At 44.2% G+C, this 18237-nt stretch overlaps 1 protein-coding gene across 2 annotated transcripts in view; it reads right to left on the bottom strand.

Annotated features, from left to right (window-relative positions):
* Positions 1-15022, bottom strand: part of tie1 (tyrosine kinase with immunoglobulin-like and EGF-like domains 1) — a 61636-nt gene extending 46614 nt beyond the window's left edge. The window contains exons 1-3 of one of the 2 annotated variants that reach the window (XM_055641499.1): positions 14205-15022; positions 3887-4180; positions 1482-1592 (exon numbers count right to left, since the gene is read on the bottom strand). In XM_055641499.1, coding sequence (XP_055497474.1) covers positions 1482-1592; positions 3887-4180; positions 14205-14253 — 454 coding nt within the window. In that variant the 5' untranslated portion in view covers positions 14254-15022. The remainder of the gene's footprint in view (positions 1-1481; positions 1593-3886; positions 4181-14204) is intronic. The other variant, XM_055641500.1, reaches the window with a different exon arrangement.
* Between the last annotated feature and the right edge of the window lie 3215 nt (positions 15023-18237).

The raw sequence follows: 18237 nt of genomic DNA, 5'->3' as shown, positions 1-18237 counted from the left end.
ACCTCCAACGTGACCCCACCACTCACCACATCTTCCCATCTCTCCCCCTGTCTGCCTTCCGCAAAGACCGCTCCCTCTTCAACTCCCTTGTCAATTCTTCCCTTCCCTCCTGCTCCACCCCTTCCCCGGGCACTTTCCCTTGCAACCGCAAGAGATGATACACCTGTCGCTTTACCTCCCCCCTCGACTCCATTCAAGGACCCAAGCAGTCGTTCCAAGTGCGACAGAGGTTCACCTGTATCTCCTCCAACCTCATCTATTGCATCCGCCGCTCTAGATGTCAGCTGATTTATATCGGTGAGATCAAGCGTAGGCTTGGCGATCGTTTCGTCGAACACCTCCGCTCGGTCCGCACTAGCCAACCTGACCTCCCGGTGGCTCAGCACTTCAACTCCCCCTCCCATTCCGTATCCGACCTCTCGATCCTGGGCCTCCTCCAGGTCCAGAGTGAGCAACACAGGAAATTGGAGGAACAGCACCTCATATTCTGCTTGGGGAGTCTGCATCATGGTGGCATGAACACTGAATTCTCACAATTCTGTTAACCTCTCCTCCCCTTCCTACCTCAGCCCTCGGGCTCCTCGTCCTCCTTTTTCCTTTCTTCTACCCCCCCCCCCCCCCCCCCCCCCCCCCCACCCACCCCCTATCAGTCTGAAGAAGAGTTTTGGCCTGAAACATTGCCTATCTCCTTCGCTCCATAGATGCTGCTGCACCCGCTGAGTTTCTCCAGCATTTTTGTGTACCATGGATAGGACAGGTTTGGAGGGATATGGACCAAGTGCAGGCAGGTGGGACTAGTGTAGCTGGGACATGTTGGCCGGTGTGGGCAAGTTGGGCCGAAGGGCCTGTTTCCACACTGTATCACTCAATGACTCTAAGTCTCCCCTCAACATCCGATGTTCCAGAGGTTGAAGATAAACGTCTACAATTCCTGTAGCGTTCCCTCTACCACCCTGGTAATTGATGCAGGGACAATGGGATGCAGGGAGTTGGTCAAAATAGCTGGTCTCTTTTAATTTTAGCAAGAGAGATTTGTAAACGAATAAATTGAAGATAGACATAAAAAGCTGGAGTAACTCATCGGAACAGGCAGCATCGCTGGAGAGAAGGAATGTGTGACGTGTCAGGTGCAGCCCTTTCTTCAGTCAGATGTCAGGACGGTACATAGAAAAGGAAGTGAATAGATAAGGAAGTGTAAGGTGTGAAAACAGGACAAAGGGAATGTGGATCAAGGAAAATGTGGAATAGATCATTGTTAGTTGGGAGAAGGTAGCAACAAAGCAAACAGAGATAAAATGTAGTCGGAGACTGTAAGACTGGTCGGAAAACTGAGAAGGGAAAGGGATGGACAGAGAGGGAAAGCACGGGTTAAGTGAAGTCACGTTTAGTTTAGTTTAGAGATATAGCACTGCCAAACCTTTCTACAGGGTACCGTTGTGAAGCTGACAATGAAGCCAGGGAAGAGGCACAAGATCACTCACCGTTACACTTCAACATCACATCCTCGTTCAATACATTCTGCTTCTGCACTTGAAGGAAAGCAGTTTCCCCCTTGCTCACGGTGGTTGTGAGTCTGTTCGGGTAGAAATCGGCTGGAATATTGGGAACAGAATAACTTTAATACGGGTACAATGAGTGGAACGTGTACAGAATGACAATTTCCATTTCACGTAACTGTTTTTGAGCACTGCACAACCTACCAAGCAATTCCACCGGAGCATTATCGAAATCGACACAATTACGTTCTGAAATGTTAATGTGGATGATAAAGGTTTGGTGAAGAAGTATTGTTTAGAGATACAGAGATACAGCGTGGAAACGCAGCGTGGATCCTTTGGCCCACAGGGTCCACGCCGGCCAGTGATCCCCGTACATTAACAACATCCTACACCCAACAGGGACAATTTTTACATTTACCAAGCCAATTAACCTACAAACCTGTACGTCGTTGGAGTGTGGGAGGAAACCGAAGATCTCGGAGAAAACCCACGCAGGTCACGGGGAGAACGTACAAACGCCGTACAGATAGCACCCGTAGTCGGGATCGAACCCGAGTCTCCAGCGCTGCATTCGCTGTAAGGCAGCAACTCTACCGCTGCGCCAACTTGACCGACTGGTTTCTAAGACAGTTTTAAAGGAGGAGGGAGATATGTTAACAGAGAGACCAGGAAGAGGATTGCAGAGTTTAGGGCCCCTGATGATTGAAGGTAAGGCTGTTATTGCTAGAATCTGGGAAAGATCAGGAGGCTGCAATGGGAGAAGTGAAGATATCTTGGATGGCTACGGGGCTGAAAGCAATAATAAAGGTTGGGAGGGATTTGAAAACAAAGATAAGGAATTTAAAATCAAGGAGTTGTTTAAGTAGAAGCAAATCAGGAAACATTAGGGGTCAAGCATGAACAAGAAGGCATAAAGATGTGTTCAAGAAGGAACTGCAGATGCTGGAAAATCGAAGGTGCACAAAATGCTGGAGAAACTCAGCGGGTGCAGCAGCATCTATGGAGCGAAGGAAATAGGTAACGTTTCGGGCCGTAACCCTTCTTCAGACTGATAGGGGGTGGCGGGGAGAAGGAAAGAAAAAGGAGGAGGAGGAGCCCTAGGGCTGGGGGATGGGAGGAGGTATAAAGATGTGGTCAGGCAAGGAAATTGTATAGGAGTAATTAAATGCTGACAAGTCCATTGGATGTGAGTGAATAAAGAATACAGTATAGCACCAAAGGACTACAGATGCTGGTTTATACCAAAGATAGACTCAAAGCGCTGGAGTAACTCAGCGGGTCAGGCAGCATCTCTGGAGAAAAAGAATGGGCGTCGTTTTGGTTTGGGGCCCTTCTTCTGTCTGAAGCCAAGGATTTGCCCATTCACTCCACAGATGCTGCCTGACCTGCTGAATTCCTCCAGCACTTTGTGTTTTGCTCAACTTTCTCGCATCTCAACTTTCTTGTATCTCATTAGAAATAATGGGATTGGCAAACATAGGCGCTGTTTGTAACACCAGTTAGCGATTGACCAAACGTGATTAGTAATGGAAATATATCTTTTGTCTATTTACTTATGAACTTTGGTTCCAATGAAGTCGTTGAACTAAATCAGAAAATAATACGTATAACAGTGTGGTATGGTGGTACATCAATTAGTACTGCTGCCTGATGGGTGGGCCATTTAGGAATGAGATGAGATTTCACCCAGAGAGTTGTGAATCTGTGGAATTCTCTGCCACAGAAGGCAGTGGAGGCTAATTCACGGGTTGTTTTCAAGAGAGAATTAGATTTAGCTTTTAGGGCTAAAGGAATCAAGGGATATGGGGAAAAAGCAGGAACGGGGTACTGGTTTTTTAGATGATCAGTCATGATCATATTGAATAACGGTGCTGGCTCGAAGGGCCGAATGGTCTACTCCTGCACCTATTTTGTCTGTGTTTCTATGTTTTCTATTACAGCTGCGGTGAACGTGATCAATCCTGATCTTGGGTGCTCTCTGTGTGGAGTTTACACAAATGATTGCAAAGGTTTCCGATAGATACTCAAGTTTCATCCCAGACCCCAAGGACATGCTAGCGGACTAATGGCACGATTGGTAGGTTCTTGATTAGTAAGGGCATCAAAGGTCACAAGGAGAAGACAGTAGAATGGGGTTGAGAGGGGAAAATTGATCAGCCATGATGGAATGATGGAACAGACATGATGGGCTGAATGACCAAATTCCATTCCCAAGTCTTATGAATGAATCTATTACTGTGCTGTATCTTTTTCTGTACAATATGGTTATGTTGCACTCTGAAGTGAAGTTTGAAGACAGAATACAATAAAGTTAGATAGTATATTAGCTCCACCAACAAGTCTAAAATGGCCTACATTTTTGTCACACCGATTGTTGGAAGACTTACCTTTATTGCTGTTAATAATTGTCACAACATGGGTTTTCTCCATCTGTTGTCTGCCTTCACAGTAGTAGATGCCAGTCTGTTCCCAATGCTTACAGGGGCCGACTCCCCGTATCCCGTTGTGCTTCTCTGGGTCTTTGATATAATTGAAATTGTTTTTTGTCACTTTAATTATCGAGCTATCCTTTTCCATTTTAAGCTCCAACCCCTCCGAATGCCGCTCGGCAGACACGCAAGAAAGGTAAAACTCATTGTTCGAGCTGAGGTTAGTGATTAGGTAGATGTCCAAAATTGCTCCTGAATGAAGAAAAAAAAACAGAAAGAATAAAGTAAAAGTTTCAGAATCTGAAAATGTACAGCAACAAATCCCTCAGTCACAGAGCTATACAGCTTGGTAACAGGCCATTCAACTCACCTTGTCGATGCAAAGGTTCCATCATGACTGATCTATCTTTCCCTCTTATCCCCATTCTCCTGTCTTCTCCTCATAACCCTTAACACCCGTACTGTAGTAGCCATTAAGTTTAACTCAGTATATTATAATCATAATAATGCGCCTGTAATTATGTGGGTGGGATTTATACTTGCTGTATATGCTGTATCTCTAAATTAAACTAAACAATGCCTATTTCCCAAAATGAATATTAAAAAATTGCTAGACTTGAATGTCACCATCAGTTTTACTCGCAGCAAATGTAACATCTGCCTTTTCAACTTCTTTTGCAAGTCCAATAATTTAACTGTGATAATTTGCCTCAGTTCAAACTGAGTACATTTTAGTTTTAAAATTCGTAAGATTTTGAGTTTGTCATAATTGTTTAATTAATTTTGGGTGATAGAGCCGCTGCTTCACAGTGTCAGATATCCAGGTTCAATCCTGACCTCGTGTCTGTGCGGAGTTTGCACATTCTACTTGTGACCGTGTGGGTTTCCTCCGGGTGTTCTGGTTATTTCCCTCATCCCAAAGACATGCAGATTTGTAGGTCAATTGGTGTCTGTAAATTGCCCCTGGTGTGTGGGGAATCGATGAGAAAGTGGGTCAATATAGAACTAATGTGAATGGATGATCGATGGTAGCCGTGAAGGGCCTGTTTCCATGTTGTATCACTAAACTAATTATGGTTTCCCCAAGGTTCTTGAACACATTGAATAAATATTGAAATGTAGATAGATGTCAATTATGCATTTCAGTTCCAACAACACTTACATAGGTTCTTTAACAAAGAAAGCTTTTAACTTAACACAGTTCAGTTTCAGTTTCGTTTATTGTCACGTGCACAGAGGTACAGTGAAAACTTTTGTTGCATGCTAAACAGTCAGCAGAAAGATAAGACATGATTACAATCGATCCATTTATAGGTACATGAATAAGGGAATAATGCTTAGTCGAAGGTAAAACCAGAAAAATCCAATCAAGAATAGTCTGAGGATCATCAAAGAGGCAGATAGTAGTTCAGCACTGCTCTCTGGTTGTGATAGGATGATTCAGTTGCCTGATAACAGCTGAGGAGAAACTATCCCTGAATCTGGTGGTGTGCATTTTCAATTATCCCCAAAATTACAATTTGCAAAAGTGTGAGATTGATTGCCGTTTTCTGACAAACGGACTTAAATTTTTGATAATGCAAAGACATTCATCTTTTTCTAGAGCGGCACTTTGGCGCAGCGGTAGTGTTGCTGCGTTACAGTGCCAGACACCTGGGTTCGATGGGTGTCTGGCAATACGGGTGCTGTCTGTACGGAGTTTGTATCTTTTCCCCGTGCCCTACGTAAGTTTTTTCCGGATGCTCCGGTTTCTTCCCACACTCGCAAGATGTGCAGGCTTTTAGGTTAATTGGCTTTGGAAAAACTGTAAATTGTCCCTAGTGTGTGTAGGATTGTGTTAGTGTTAGTGTTTCGGCATGGGCTGGATAAGCCAAAGTGCCTGTTTCTGTGCTGTATCTCTAAACTAAACTAAACTTTAGGCTATATATATATACAAAAACTGAAAGAACCTTCTGCGAACAAGGAACGTTCAAATGATCAGACAGACTAGTCATGATATCTCCTTGAAAGTAACATGGCTTCCTAACCAATGTTTACTTTAGATAGACACAAAAAGCTGGAGTAACTCAGCGGGACAGGCAGCATCTCTGGAGAGAAGGAATGGGTGACGTTTTGGGTCGAGACCCTTCTTCAACTTCAGATTAGTCTGAAGAAGGGTCTCGACCCGAAACGCCACCCATTCCTTCTCTCCAGAGATGCTGCCTGTCCCGCTGAGTAACTCCAGCTTTTTGTGTCTTTCTTCGGTTTAAACCAGCATCTGCAGTTCCTTCCGACACAATGTTTACTTTATATTCCACTTGTGCCATTCTGAAAGGAACTGTCTGATTCGTGCTCTGTTTACGTTTGTTGAAAAGTCTATGACCCTCAGGTCGCTAAAGAGATTGCTGAACACACATAGTTTTGCGGAATACATCCTGTCCTATTGTCTATAGTTTCAATGTGCTTCACTGTTATCTCAGTGTCACTGTGAATCAAGGATTGGAACTAAACACTCGAGTCAATTTTGCCAACATTTGTTCTAAATTAAAACAATGCAAAATCATGTCTCTATTCTTACAGCATGGGGAAAGCATGATGTGAGGAGATCTTCTTCCAAGTTATCTTGCTGCAAGTCAGGCTCCTCTCTGTCCCTTCGAACTGACTAACCCACCACCTTCCTTTTATTCTTTTCCTTCCTCACTACCTCTTCCTTCCTAATGCTAATCATAATTCTTCCGGTATAAATGACCCACTCAGGCTGCCTTTCCCTCTTGCTCTGCTGCCACTCATGTCTCCTCTTAATCCTCCACCATTCCTTCCCTCCCCTCCTGCAAAGGATGATGGGGAAAGCCAGACACCTTTCATCCTCAGCCCATTTTCCTCTCCTCTTCAAAAGTCAAAGATAAAACTGCAGATGCTGGAAGTCTGAAACAATAACAGGACAATGCGGGAAACGCTCAGAGGGCCAGGCAGCACCTATGGAGCAGAGTTGACAAACCATCTTTCGCTTTCCACAGATGTTGCCTGACATGTTTAAGAGCTTAGGTGGGCATAAATCAGCCACGATCATGCTGAAGGTCAGGGCAGCTTATGGGGGGGGGGGGGCAACATTGGCCGACTCCTGCTCCTACTTTAGAGTCATGGAGTCGAGATTATTCTCAAATGTGTGCCGAGGTAGAGTAAAAAGCTTTTGTTGCGTGCTTACCAGTCAGCAGACAGACAATACATGATTACAATCGAGCCATCCACAGTAAACCTATCCTATCCATGTACCTGTCTAAATGTTTCTTAAACATTGCGCTAGTACCTGCCTCAACTACCTCCTCTGGCAGCTCGTACCATACACCCACCACCCTTTGTGTAAATAGGTTATCCCTCAGGTTCCGCCCTCACCATAGACCGATGTCCTCTGGTTCTCAATTCCCCTATTCCGGTCAAGAGACTGCATTTACTTGAGTTATTTTGTTATTGTCATTTGCTTTTGTGCTCTCTTTACTTCCTCCAATTCTATGAAATAGAAACTCTACTCTCAAGTCAATGGATATGTTTATGGCAGGGAAAGACAGATTCTTGGTTGGTACGTATAGTGACAGTTTTTACAACATCTCACAGGTTTAGGCCTCAATAGTCACTTTAAATGATGATCGTGGATCAGAAGGTAATCTATACACACCCACAAGCCCACCACGAAACATTCATTGCCGTCAAAAGATGTATCTTCCAAAAACAGTCTCTTGATGAATAGTTTTTTTATTGTCGTATTACAAACTAAGATCATGCATAAAAGCTTCTACTTATATAAGTACATTTCAAGCCACACTCGTGGTCATGCTCGTGCATGGTCGAACACTATGTGTCTCCCACAATCTTCATCAAACTAAACTAACTACTTGGGAGTCTGCCAGAACCCTAGCCATGAATCACGCCCCAGACTACGTATAAATCCTACCCACATAATTACGGGCAGATAATTATGATTATAATATACTGAGTTAATGGCTACTACAGTACGGGTGTCAGGGGTTATGAGGAGGAGAATGGGGTTAAGAGGGTAAGATAGATCAGTCATGATGGAATGGTGGAGTAGACTTGATGGGCCGAATGGCCTAATTCTGCTCCTATCACTTATGAACTTATCTCCATGCAATTAGCTGCATTGATTTAATTGAAACTGAAGTGAGAGAACTATGGACAAGTTGTGGCCTCCACTCCCTTTGTGCATTTAGTGCTGGTGAGCAAAGTCAAGCGTCTCTCCCTTGAAGGGAAACAAACAGAGACTTGCCCTAAGTTACCTGCAAACTGACTGTCGATTTCACATTTGGTGAGCTGCTGGTGAGGGAAGGAGGTTTCCTGACATGGCATTGCAATAGTGCAAATATTAGACCGGTTACTTCACAGTGCGAGTGGCCCATGTTCTCCCTGTGATCACATGGGTTTCTTCTGGGTGCTCTAGTTTCCTCCCGCATCCCAAAGACATGTGGGTTAATTTCCTTTTTTTAACCCTATTTTTTCTCCAGTGTCCACATTCTTAATGTGTAAGCAGCCCCATAATAAAGTGGGATAACATAGACCCACATAATTACGGGGGATAATTATGGATTATAATATACTGAGTTAAGGGCTACTACAGTACGGGGGAGGTCAGGGGGAGGGGGGGGGGGGGGAGGTGGGAGGAGGGGGTGGGGTGGGAGGGAAGGGGGGGAGATCAGTCAATGGTTGGAGTGGACTCAGTGTGTATCTTTAGGCTAAATTAAAAAACTGAAATGTTTCCTGAGCTATCCCTCCCCAAATGCTGATCTGCTGAGTTCCACCAGCACATTGTGTTTTGTTAAGATTCCAGCATCTGCAGTTCCTCGTGATTCCTATTAAAATGTGTACATTTTAATAAAAGTGTGTCTTATTCTGAACATTGAGCACCCATTCTAAGCAGTCCTTTCTCATGGAGTCTATTGGTCTAAGAAACTGATTGAATGAACCTTCATTGCACCCGTGACTTTCAGTATGAAGAAGGGTCTCCGACCCGAAACGTCACCCATTCCTTCTCTTCAGAGATGCTGCCTGTCCCACTAAGTTGCTCCAGCCTTTCGTGTCTATCTTCGGTTTAAACCAGCATATACAGTTCCTTCCTACTCGAAAGGCACTCTGACTTTGGTCTCATCAAATTTCATGAACGTTGCACTGGTATCTGTAGCACAATTGATCTTTTTACAATACCAGTGGTTTAAACTTAGCACAGCATTATTGAGAAATTATTAAAGTGCCAACTTGAGTGAGTGACTGACTGGGTAAAAAATGCTCAGGGGCTGAGATAACATCCAATTGGTTTGTTATTGTGTGGTTTACAGTACAGAAAGGCTTGGAGGAATAGTTTTATAAAACCTTTTTTTTTAATGAAATGGTTTGAGGGCTTTTGTATACAGGCATTGATGTAGAATAATTTAGTATTGAGGCTCCGAATATGCATCAGATAATACAAACCCCTATGATCTTGCAAAGTACTAAAAACAGTCTCAACATCCTTTTGGGTGTAGCTGGGGAAAAGTGTATGGCGAGGGTGTGGGGGGGGGGGGGGGGGGGGGGGGGGGGGGGGGGGGGGGGGGGGGGGCAAATAGCCAGAAATGTAGATGCACGGTTCAATGTTTATAAAAATAGGAATCAAATAACCATGTGATGTGCGGTTTCATTAACATCTTGTTATATAATTAATGGGAGCAGATGTTTACTTTAAGCCCCGAACCCCTACATCCCACCCCTGTACCTGCTTACTCTGACATTTAGATCACATGCTTTATTTTCGCCCTCTATTCCCCCACTCTTCCTCATATCCACATCAACAACATTTCACAGTACAGCACAGGAACAGGCGCTTCGACCCAAGTTGTCTATGTCGAACATGATGCTAAATACAATAATCTCTTCTCCCTGCACATGATCCATATCCATGTGTTTTACTAATAGCTTCTTAAACGCCACTATTGTGTCTGCTTTCCCCACCACCTCTGGCAGCACGCTTTAGGTGACCACCACTCTCTGGGTAAAAAACTTGTTTCATACGTCTCATTTAAACATTCCCTCCTCTGATCTTAAATCTATGCCCTTTAGTATTTGACAGTTCCATCCTAGGGAAAAATATTCTGTCTACATTATCCCAGTCGTAGAGTGATACAGTATGGAAACAGGTCCTTCGGCTCAACGCCCACACTGGCCAACATGTCTCAGCTACACTAGTCCCACCTGCCTGTGTTTGTTCCCTACAAACCTGTCCTATCCATGTACCTGTCTAACTGTTTCTTAAATGTTGGGATAGTCCCTGCCTCAACCACCTCCTCTAGCAGCTTGTTCCATACACCCACCACCCTTTGAGTGAAAAGGTTACCCCTAAGATTCCTATTAAATCTTTTCCCCTTTACCTTAAACCTATGTCCTCTGGTCCTCGATTCGCCTACTCTGGGCATCTACCTGATACATTCCTTCATTGTCAGAGGGAGGCCAAAAGCAAATTGGAAGAACAGCACCTTATCTATGCCTCTTATAATTTTATCAACTTTTATCACTTCTCTCAGCCTCCGATGCTACAGAAAACATAATCAATGACCCAACAAGGTATACGTACCATAAGTCTTCTTTACTACTTTAACTACTTGTGTTGCTGTTTTCATGGAGTTGTAGACTTGGAAACCATGATCCTTCTCATCGGGAGAAACTTTTTTTCAGGTTCCTACCTTCCCGGAGATGTGATCAAATTTCGGATCACATTCTCCGGGCTCTAGGATGGAGACGGAAGCCTCCCCGGATTGCCGTGAGCCCCATCGCAGGAGTTAACATAGCAGCGGATCCCTTGCCTGGGATCGCTCTCACCGTGACCATCCCGGAATCAACATCAAGGGCTCGCAGTCTCGGGAGAGGCTAGTCGGGAGCTCCAACGCCGCAGAAGGTTCGACCAGCTCCGAAGCGAGGTTTGATCGCCCAGCGCGGGGGAGCTGACATCCCCCTGATGCAGGAGCTGAACGCCTCGACGCAGAGGGCCCGAACGCCGCCGGCTACGGGAGCCAAGACCGTCCCATTAATAGAGGGCTTGAGGCCCCCGTCCGAGGAAGAACAAAGGAAGAGACTTGAACTTTATTTCGCCTTCCATCACAGTGAGGAATGTGTAGGCGTCACTGTGGTGGATGTTCATGTTAAAATGTGTTTTTGAGTCTGTTGCTTTTAATTGTATGACTGACCTGGCCAGTGAAATTCCTCGTATGTTGCAAAACATACTTTGGGAATAAAATCTGTTTCTGATTCTGATTCCACAGGATAATCCCCTCTCAAAGAAATCAGTCTAATATGTATCCAAAACAAGCATGAACTTTTAAACTGTAAGTGTTGGAGATCTCAACTATAAACAGCATTTGATGTGCAATCTCACCAAAGACTTGTTCAGCAAAACTTCCTTACTCTTGTCTTAAGTCACCATAAAGTCCAACCTCTCCTATGCCATCCTATGCACTTGCAGAACCCATATTTACTTTCTGCTTTACTCCAAGACCCCTCTGTGCGATAATATTAACTGGTTTCTCATCATCTAAAGAAAAACAGAGGCAGATAAGTTCATAAGGTCTAGGAGCAGTATTAGGCCATTCGGCCCAACGAGTCTACTCCGCTGATAGACACAAATAGCTGCAGTAACTCAGCGCAGGCAGCATCTCTGGAGGGAAGGAATGGGTGACATTTCGGGTTGAGACTCTTCTTTTCAATCTTGGCTGATCTATCTTTCCCTCTCAAACCCATTTTCCTGCCTGGAATTTGTGGAAGTTGGTGGTGCCTTACTGGACTCCAAGAGGAATCTACCCGAGTAGGAACCATTCTCTGGGATTTTTTGCCATTCCATATGGTGGACACACCCAGACATTTCACCACAGTTAATATGCCAAGGTTCACCAACAGTGGAATTGCAACCCATTTAAAAATTAGCAACATTATCCTTGGTCTTTCTTCACAAATGCTGCTAGAAGTGCCCAGTACTTATGGCATTGCTTTTGTGAAAACCCTGTCTTGTTTTGTTAAGAGCACAATATTGAGCCTGGTTGATTTAGTTGGACTGGTGCATAGGGCTCACCAACAACGGAATCACAACCCACACTTCTATGTTTAATTGAGAGGTGAGAAAATGCTTTAAAATATTTCCAAACTGGTCGAAAATGTAGAAATTTGAGTGGGCACCAGTCAGATAGTACCCAATCAATCCTGATCAACATTGTAGTCCTAGCAAGCCAAGATATAATCTTCACGAAAGCAATGCGAAAACTACTCGAGGATTCTGGCAGCATTCGCGAAGCAAGAAGCAAAGCTAGTGCTCCAAGTCAATGATTTCTCAATGGAATGGAGGAAAGGTTGCAGCGAAATGGAAGGGTTTGGAGGGAACGGGAGGTAAGGTCTGGTGATGGATCTCAGACCTGAACATTAATAATAGTCCTGTTTCTCCTGCCTCTGATGCTGCCTGACTTGCTGCATGTTTCCTGCATCTGCAGCTTTCTTTTAATTTTCAGTTAATGTCTGTGATCAGGCAGACACCAGGAGAGATTGAACGACCTGGATGGTGATGCTACCTGCTGTACAGGGCTGGACAGAGTATGAATACAGCAGAGGGGATGAATGTAGTCAGAAATATTAGAAGATTAAAGAGAAAGAAAACTCATGCTTGTATCTGCCGTGGCTCGCAGTGCCAATATAAACTAGTCGACTCGGAATGAAGACAGAATGAAGAATGAAATCACCAATGTTAGACAATGCACACCCACTTTCTTCCCCCCTTCTTCCCTGTGTCCCACCTGGATGAACACCCATTTCTCCCATTATCCAGCCCACCTCCCACCAGCACCAACCCCCTCCCCCCTTTCCTTCCCCAACCTGTATCCCTTCCACTGGGTTCACATTTCACTCCTCTTCTCATCTTATCTTACATCCTTTTCTCTTCTTTTAATTTCCTGTGTGTGTCCACCCATCTGCTATCACCCCCCCCCCCCCCCCTCACTTTTATCCACCCATCACTTGCCAGGTTCTTTCCCCAAACCCCCCCCCCCCCCCTTTTTCCAGTTTTCTCCCCCTACTATTGTCTATGTGAAGAAGGGTCCCATCCCCAAACATGTCCTCCAGGGATGCTGAGTTACTCCAGTACTCTTAGTGTGTGTGTGTGTGTGTGTGTGTGTGTGTGTGTGCGTGTGTGTGTGTGTGTGTGTGTGTGTGTGTGTGTGTTTTGTAAACCAGCATCCATCTGCAGTTCCTTGTGTCTCGACTCTGATTTTAATTTAACCATATAACCAGATAACCATATAACAATTACAGCACGGAAACAGGCCATCTCTGCCCTTCTAGTCCGTGCCGAACACTTATTCTCCCCTAGTCCCATCTACCTGCACTCAGACCATAACCCTCCATTCCTTTCCCGTCCATACACCTATCCAATTTATTTTTTAAATGATAAAATCGAATCTGCCTCCACCACTTCCACAGGAAGCTCATTCCACACAGCTACCACTCTCTGAGTAAAGAAGTCCCCCCTCATGTTACCCCTAAACTTCTGTCCCTTAATTCTGAAATCAAATGTATTTTCTCTAAGTGGAGACTTTGGTCACGGTTGCTATAAATATCTATTTGTTGCCCAAATTAGCAGGCATGCTCAAATAAGTTAGCAGTCAAAAGCGTCCCCCCTGAGTGTAGTGGTCTTGCTTTATTGAACTGAAGGATAAACACCTTGCAGGCTGAATGGGGAACAAAATGTACTGAGAGCGCACATGTCCCACTGTGCCTGCCGCCTCCAGTGATCACCTATAGAGGGAGCATTTCCCTCCGGTACCTGGGTTCTGGCAATCTTACAAAAATAATTATTATTCATGTATTAATTAATAACACGTTAATTATTCATTATACTTGAAAGAAAACAAAGCATACACACACACACAGTCTGCTCTTTTTGTTTTGTTTTTCTCCAGGTGAAATATTTCCAAAGAAAGTCTCTCTCAAACTCAGCTTTTCCAGTTTTCAACAGCTAGGATCCCAGAGAGTAAATGGTATTGTCTGGGGTTGCGAGCGCCTTGTTGCAAGATTTTAATTTGTTAACACTCCTTGAAAGAGACACTCATGCGGTTAGGAAATTAGAATCTTTTTAAATATCCCAAATTATTTTAAACCAATCTGAGCGAATATAAAATTAGTCTGTCTTTTAAAAAGAAAAAAATAGATAAATGTACATTTCCCTAAAACGCAATTAAAAACAAAATCATACCGTTACTTGTTAATTTCTGGAGCACTTTACCTGTTAAATGAAAAGAAAGTGCCAGCCAGCAGAGGCGGAACAAAATCATATTTGCGTTGTGTATATCCAGGTCTTTGGAATCAAATGTTGTTGGCGAAATCCTGGGAGTTCCCAGTGTAACATCAGACTTTGTTGCCAACTATTGCTGATATTTTTTCTCTCCCCGCTCAAGAATCCCGCCTTGAAACGGTTCCTTTCTTTAGGATTTGTCCGATTGAGTCCCTCTTGGGTCGATACCGGGCAGAATTAATCCCATCTTCTCTTGGGAGTTATTTTTTGTTGTTGTTGCTCCCACTTTTTCGCTTCTCTGCTCTCCGCCGAGTTCCTGCAGCGAGTGAGCGCAGAGGAAAAGCGTCGCTTTGCGCTCATGAACCGGTGAAGAGTGATTCACGAGTACGGGAGACTTCGCACATCAGATCCGTCCGGAATATCACTAAAATACCACCCACCCCCCGGACTCTGCGACTGTGTCTCTGCCAAACAGCTCCTCATCCGCGAGTCACTGGTCAACTAAAATATGACATTGCCTGAAAATTACGCATCAACCAGGATTATTGGTCTATAAATACCATTTCAATCCGACGAAATCAGGAAGGGGCGTTGCCCTGGTCAAAACCCACTCTTTTTCCACGCTGCTTTTAAATGTATCCGAACAGAAACTCACTGAAAGACATCATTCTGAATACCGAGGCAGCTGATAAAGCAACAACCCACCGGATCTCACCTTGCACCAGAATAACATTCAAGTAGAACTGAACATGTGGACTGTTGTTCAAAACAGGCAGCCGCCCAAAACAACGGTTCTGATCAGTCACTATCATATCTGTAACATTGAAATGTTATAGTCGTAGAGTGATACAGTGTGGAAACAGGCTCCTTCAGACCAACTTGCCCACAACATGTCCCAGCTACACTAGTCCCACCTGCCTGCCTTAGGTCCATATGCCTCCAAACCTGTCCTATCCATTTAGCTGTCTAACTGTTTCCTATATGTAGGGATAGCCCCTGCCTCAAACACCTTTTCTGGCAGCTTGTTCCATACATCCACCACCTTTTGTGTGAAAATATTACCTCTCAGATTCCTATTAAATCTTTTCTCCTTCATTTTAAACTTATGTCCTCTGGTCCTTGATTTCCCCTACTCTGGGCAAGGGACTCTGTGCATCTACCCGATCTATTCCTCTTATAATTTTATGCACCTCTCTAAGATCACCCCTCATCCTCCTGCGCTCCAAGGGATAGAGTCCCAGGGTACTCAACCTCTCCCTATAGCTCAGACACTCCAGTGCTGGCAACATCCTTGTACGTAGGATCATTTGATAAAGACTCCGCCCAAAGTAATGTAGTAAGATTTTTTTCTCCTCCGTCTTTAAAATAATTAATGTGCATCATTCAAACCATCCTCGTTTAGGTTTAGCGTTTAAGCAGAGTTGAGTTTATTGTTTATTGTCATGCACAAGTAAGATGAGGGACAGGCATAATGCAAGTCTTGCTTCAATGGATCAATGGTGCTTTATTAATGGTGCTTACAGCAGCTTCTCAGGCACACAGACTCAGAAAAACATAAATGATGCATAGAATTCTGCAATTTTGGGGTGTGTTGTGCTCGTGGTGGACCAGGTTATGTCCAGAACTCACTTCAGCATCATCCTATTGGAATTGCCTTCACAAGCCATGATGGAACCAGTCAGGATACGTTATCCAGCACATGGGGAGTGCAGGGGAGAGATACGTTTTTTTTGCCTTCCATCACAGCGAGGAGGAGATGCGCTGTGATGGATGTCTGTGTAAATTGTGTTGTGTCTTGGGTCTTTTTTTCTTGTGTGTATGACAGCAGAAACAACATTTCATTTGTGAAATTGTATTGTGTATTGTGTATTGTGCCATAGAGTAATAGTCATACAGCGAGGAGAACAAGCCCTTCCGCCCGACTTGCCCCATATGTCCTTCTAAACCTGTCCAATCCATGTACCCGTCTAAATGTTTCTTAAGCATTGCAATAATATCTGCCTGAACTACCCCCATCTCATTCCATACATCCTCGACACTTTGTGTAAAAACGTTACTCCTCAGATCCCTATTAAATCTTCCCCCCCTCACCTTAAACCCCAGGTTCTTGATTCCCCTGCTCTGTGCAAAAGACTTTGTGCATCTGCGCGATTTTGTGCACCTTGTTCAGTTTAATTGAGTTTAGTTACAGTGGTACAGTGAAATGCTTTTGTTGCGTGCTAACCAGCCAACCAGATCACCCCTCATCCTCCTGCTCTCCAAGGAATAAAGTTCAAGTCTGCTCATCCCCAGCCTATAGCTCAAGCCCTCAAGTTCTGGCAACATCCTCATCAATCTTCTCTGCACCCTTTCCACCTTGACAACATCATTCCTATAACATGGTGACCAAATTTGAATACATCTGAAGAAGTTTCTTAGAGTATTCAGTGACATGCCAAATCTCATTAAACTTCTAAAACAAAACTTAATAACATTGATGTGCCTTCTTCATGATGGTGTCTATGTGCTGGACTCAGCTCAGATCATTCAAGATGTTACCGCACAGCAGTTTGAAACAACCATCTTTCTACACCACTGACTTACCAATGAAGTTCATAAATTCGTAAGTTCTAGAAACAGAACTAGGCCATTCAGCCCATCAAGTCTTCTAGCGCACGGTCTTCTGACGTCCCGGTTCTGCAGTCAACAATTAATCCCTTGGTCTTGTTGTCATTGAGCAAGAGTTTGATTTTGTGGTACCACTTAACCAGGTGTTGCAACACTCTCCTGTAGCTGATTCATCACAACCTGTAATTGGCCAGTGCACTGTGGTATTGTTGGTATACCGCATGGATAGATGCCGTTGGAGCTGTGCTTAACCACACTGTCATGGGTGTAAGGAAAGTAGAGCAGTGGGCTGAGCACGTGGCACTGAGGGCACACGTGGTGATGGTCATTGAGGGGGAGATGGTGTTACCAATCGAGTTCTCCACTGATATTTGAACGCAGGTTCATATAAGAAAATTGTATATAGAACATTACAGCACAGGAATAGGCCCTTTGGCCCACAATGTCTGTGCCGAACATGATGCCAAGTTGAACTAATTTTGTCTGCCTGCACATGATCCATATTCCTCCACTCCCTGCATATCCATGTGCCCACCCAAAAGCTTTTCAAATGCCACGCTTGTATCTGCCTACACCACGCTTGTATCTGCCTACACCACCACCTCTGGCAATCTGTTCGAGGTACCCACCACTCTATGGGTAAAAAACTTATCCCACACATTTTTAACATTTTCCCCCTTCCACCTTAAAACTCCAATGTTTGCATAAGTATCATGTGGTCTGTGCATGCTTGCTTTTTGAGTTAACAGAATGCCATAGCAGCCCCTCTCCTGTTGTTCAATGGTGGATTGGGAGGGACCAGGTTAAGTACCCCTGTGACTCAAAACTCTTTGAATGCAACTCATTACTTAATTCATAGGAGACAGTCTTCTTCTTCTTGCGTATGGCATGCACAGTCTAAAGTTGTAGGGCAACTTGCTCTATTTGATCTTACTTGATTGTGCATGCCGGGTTGATTGCATTCGTCGAAACAGGGCGGACCACGTGAAGGTTGCAATCTCCCACCCCATAGGAGACAGTCAAAATCCTTATACTACCCAGTCTGAAGAAGGGTCCCATCCCAAAACATCATCCATATTTTTTCTCCAGATATGCTGCCTGACCTGTTGTTATTCCTACGCTTTGTGTCTATCTTCGGTTAAACCAGCATCTGCAGTAGCTTTCTACACCCTTATACTGAATCCCAGCCTGTCTGCTGCTAAAATGCTTTAAGGCTTTAACAGTTTGTGGGTAATGCTATGAAAACAAACACTATGATAATTTAATGGTGTCTACACAACCTGTTGAAGGCAACAACTACTTGCAGTACCTAGGCCGTGTGTACGATGTTTTCAAAACATTTCCAGGCGTGTGATTAATCAGTGACAGCGCCTGACCGTGGAAAATGTTCCTTTTCTCAGCTCATGTCTCTGTGCAC

Source organism: Leucoraja erinacea, chromosome 10 (assembly GCF_028641065.1).
Source record: "Leucoraja erinacea ecotype New England chromosome 10, Leri_hhj_1, whole genome shotgun sequence".
In the NCBI taxonomy this organism is placed as follows: Eukaryota; Metazoa; Chordata; class Chondrichthyes; order Rajiformes; family Rajidae; genus Leucoraja; species Leucoraja erinaceus.
Note: the sequence above shows the minus strand (reverse complement) of the source record. Positions and strands in the feature narration are given on the sequence as shown.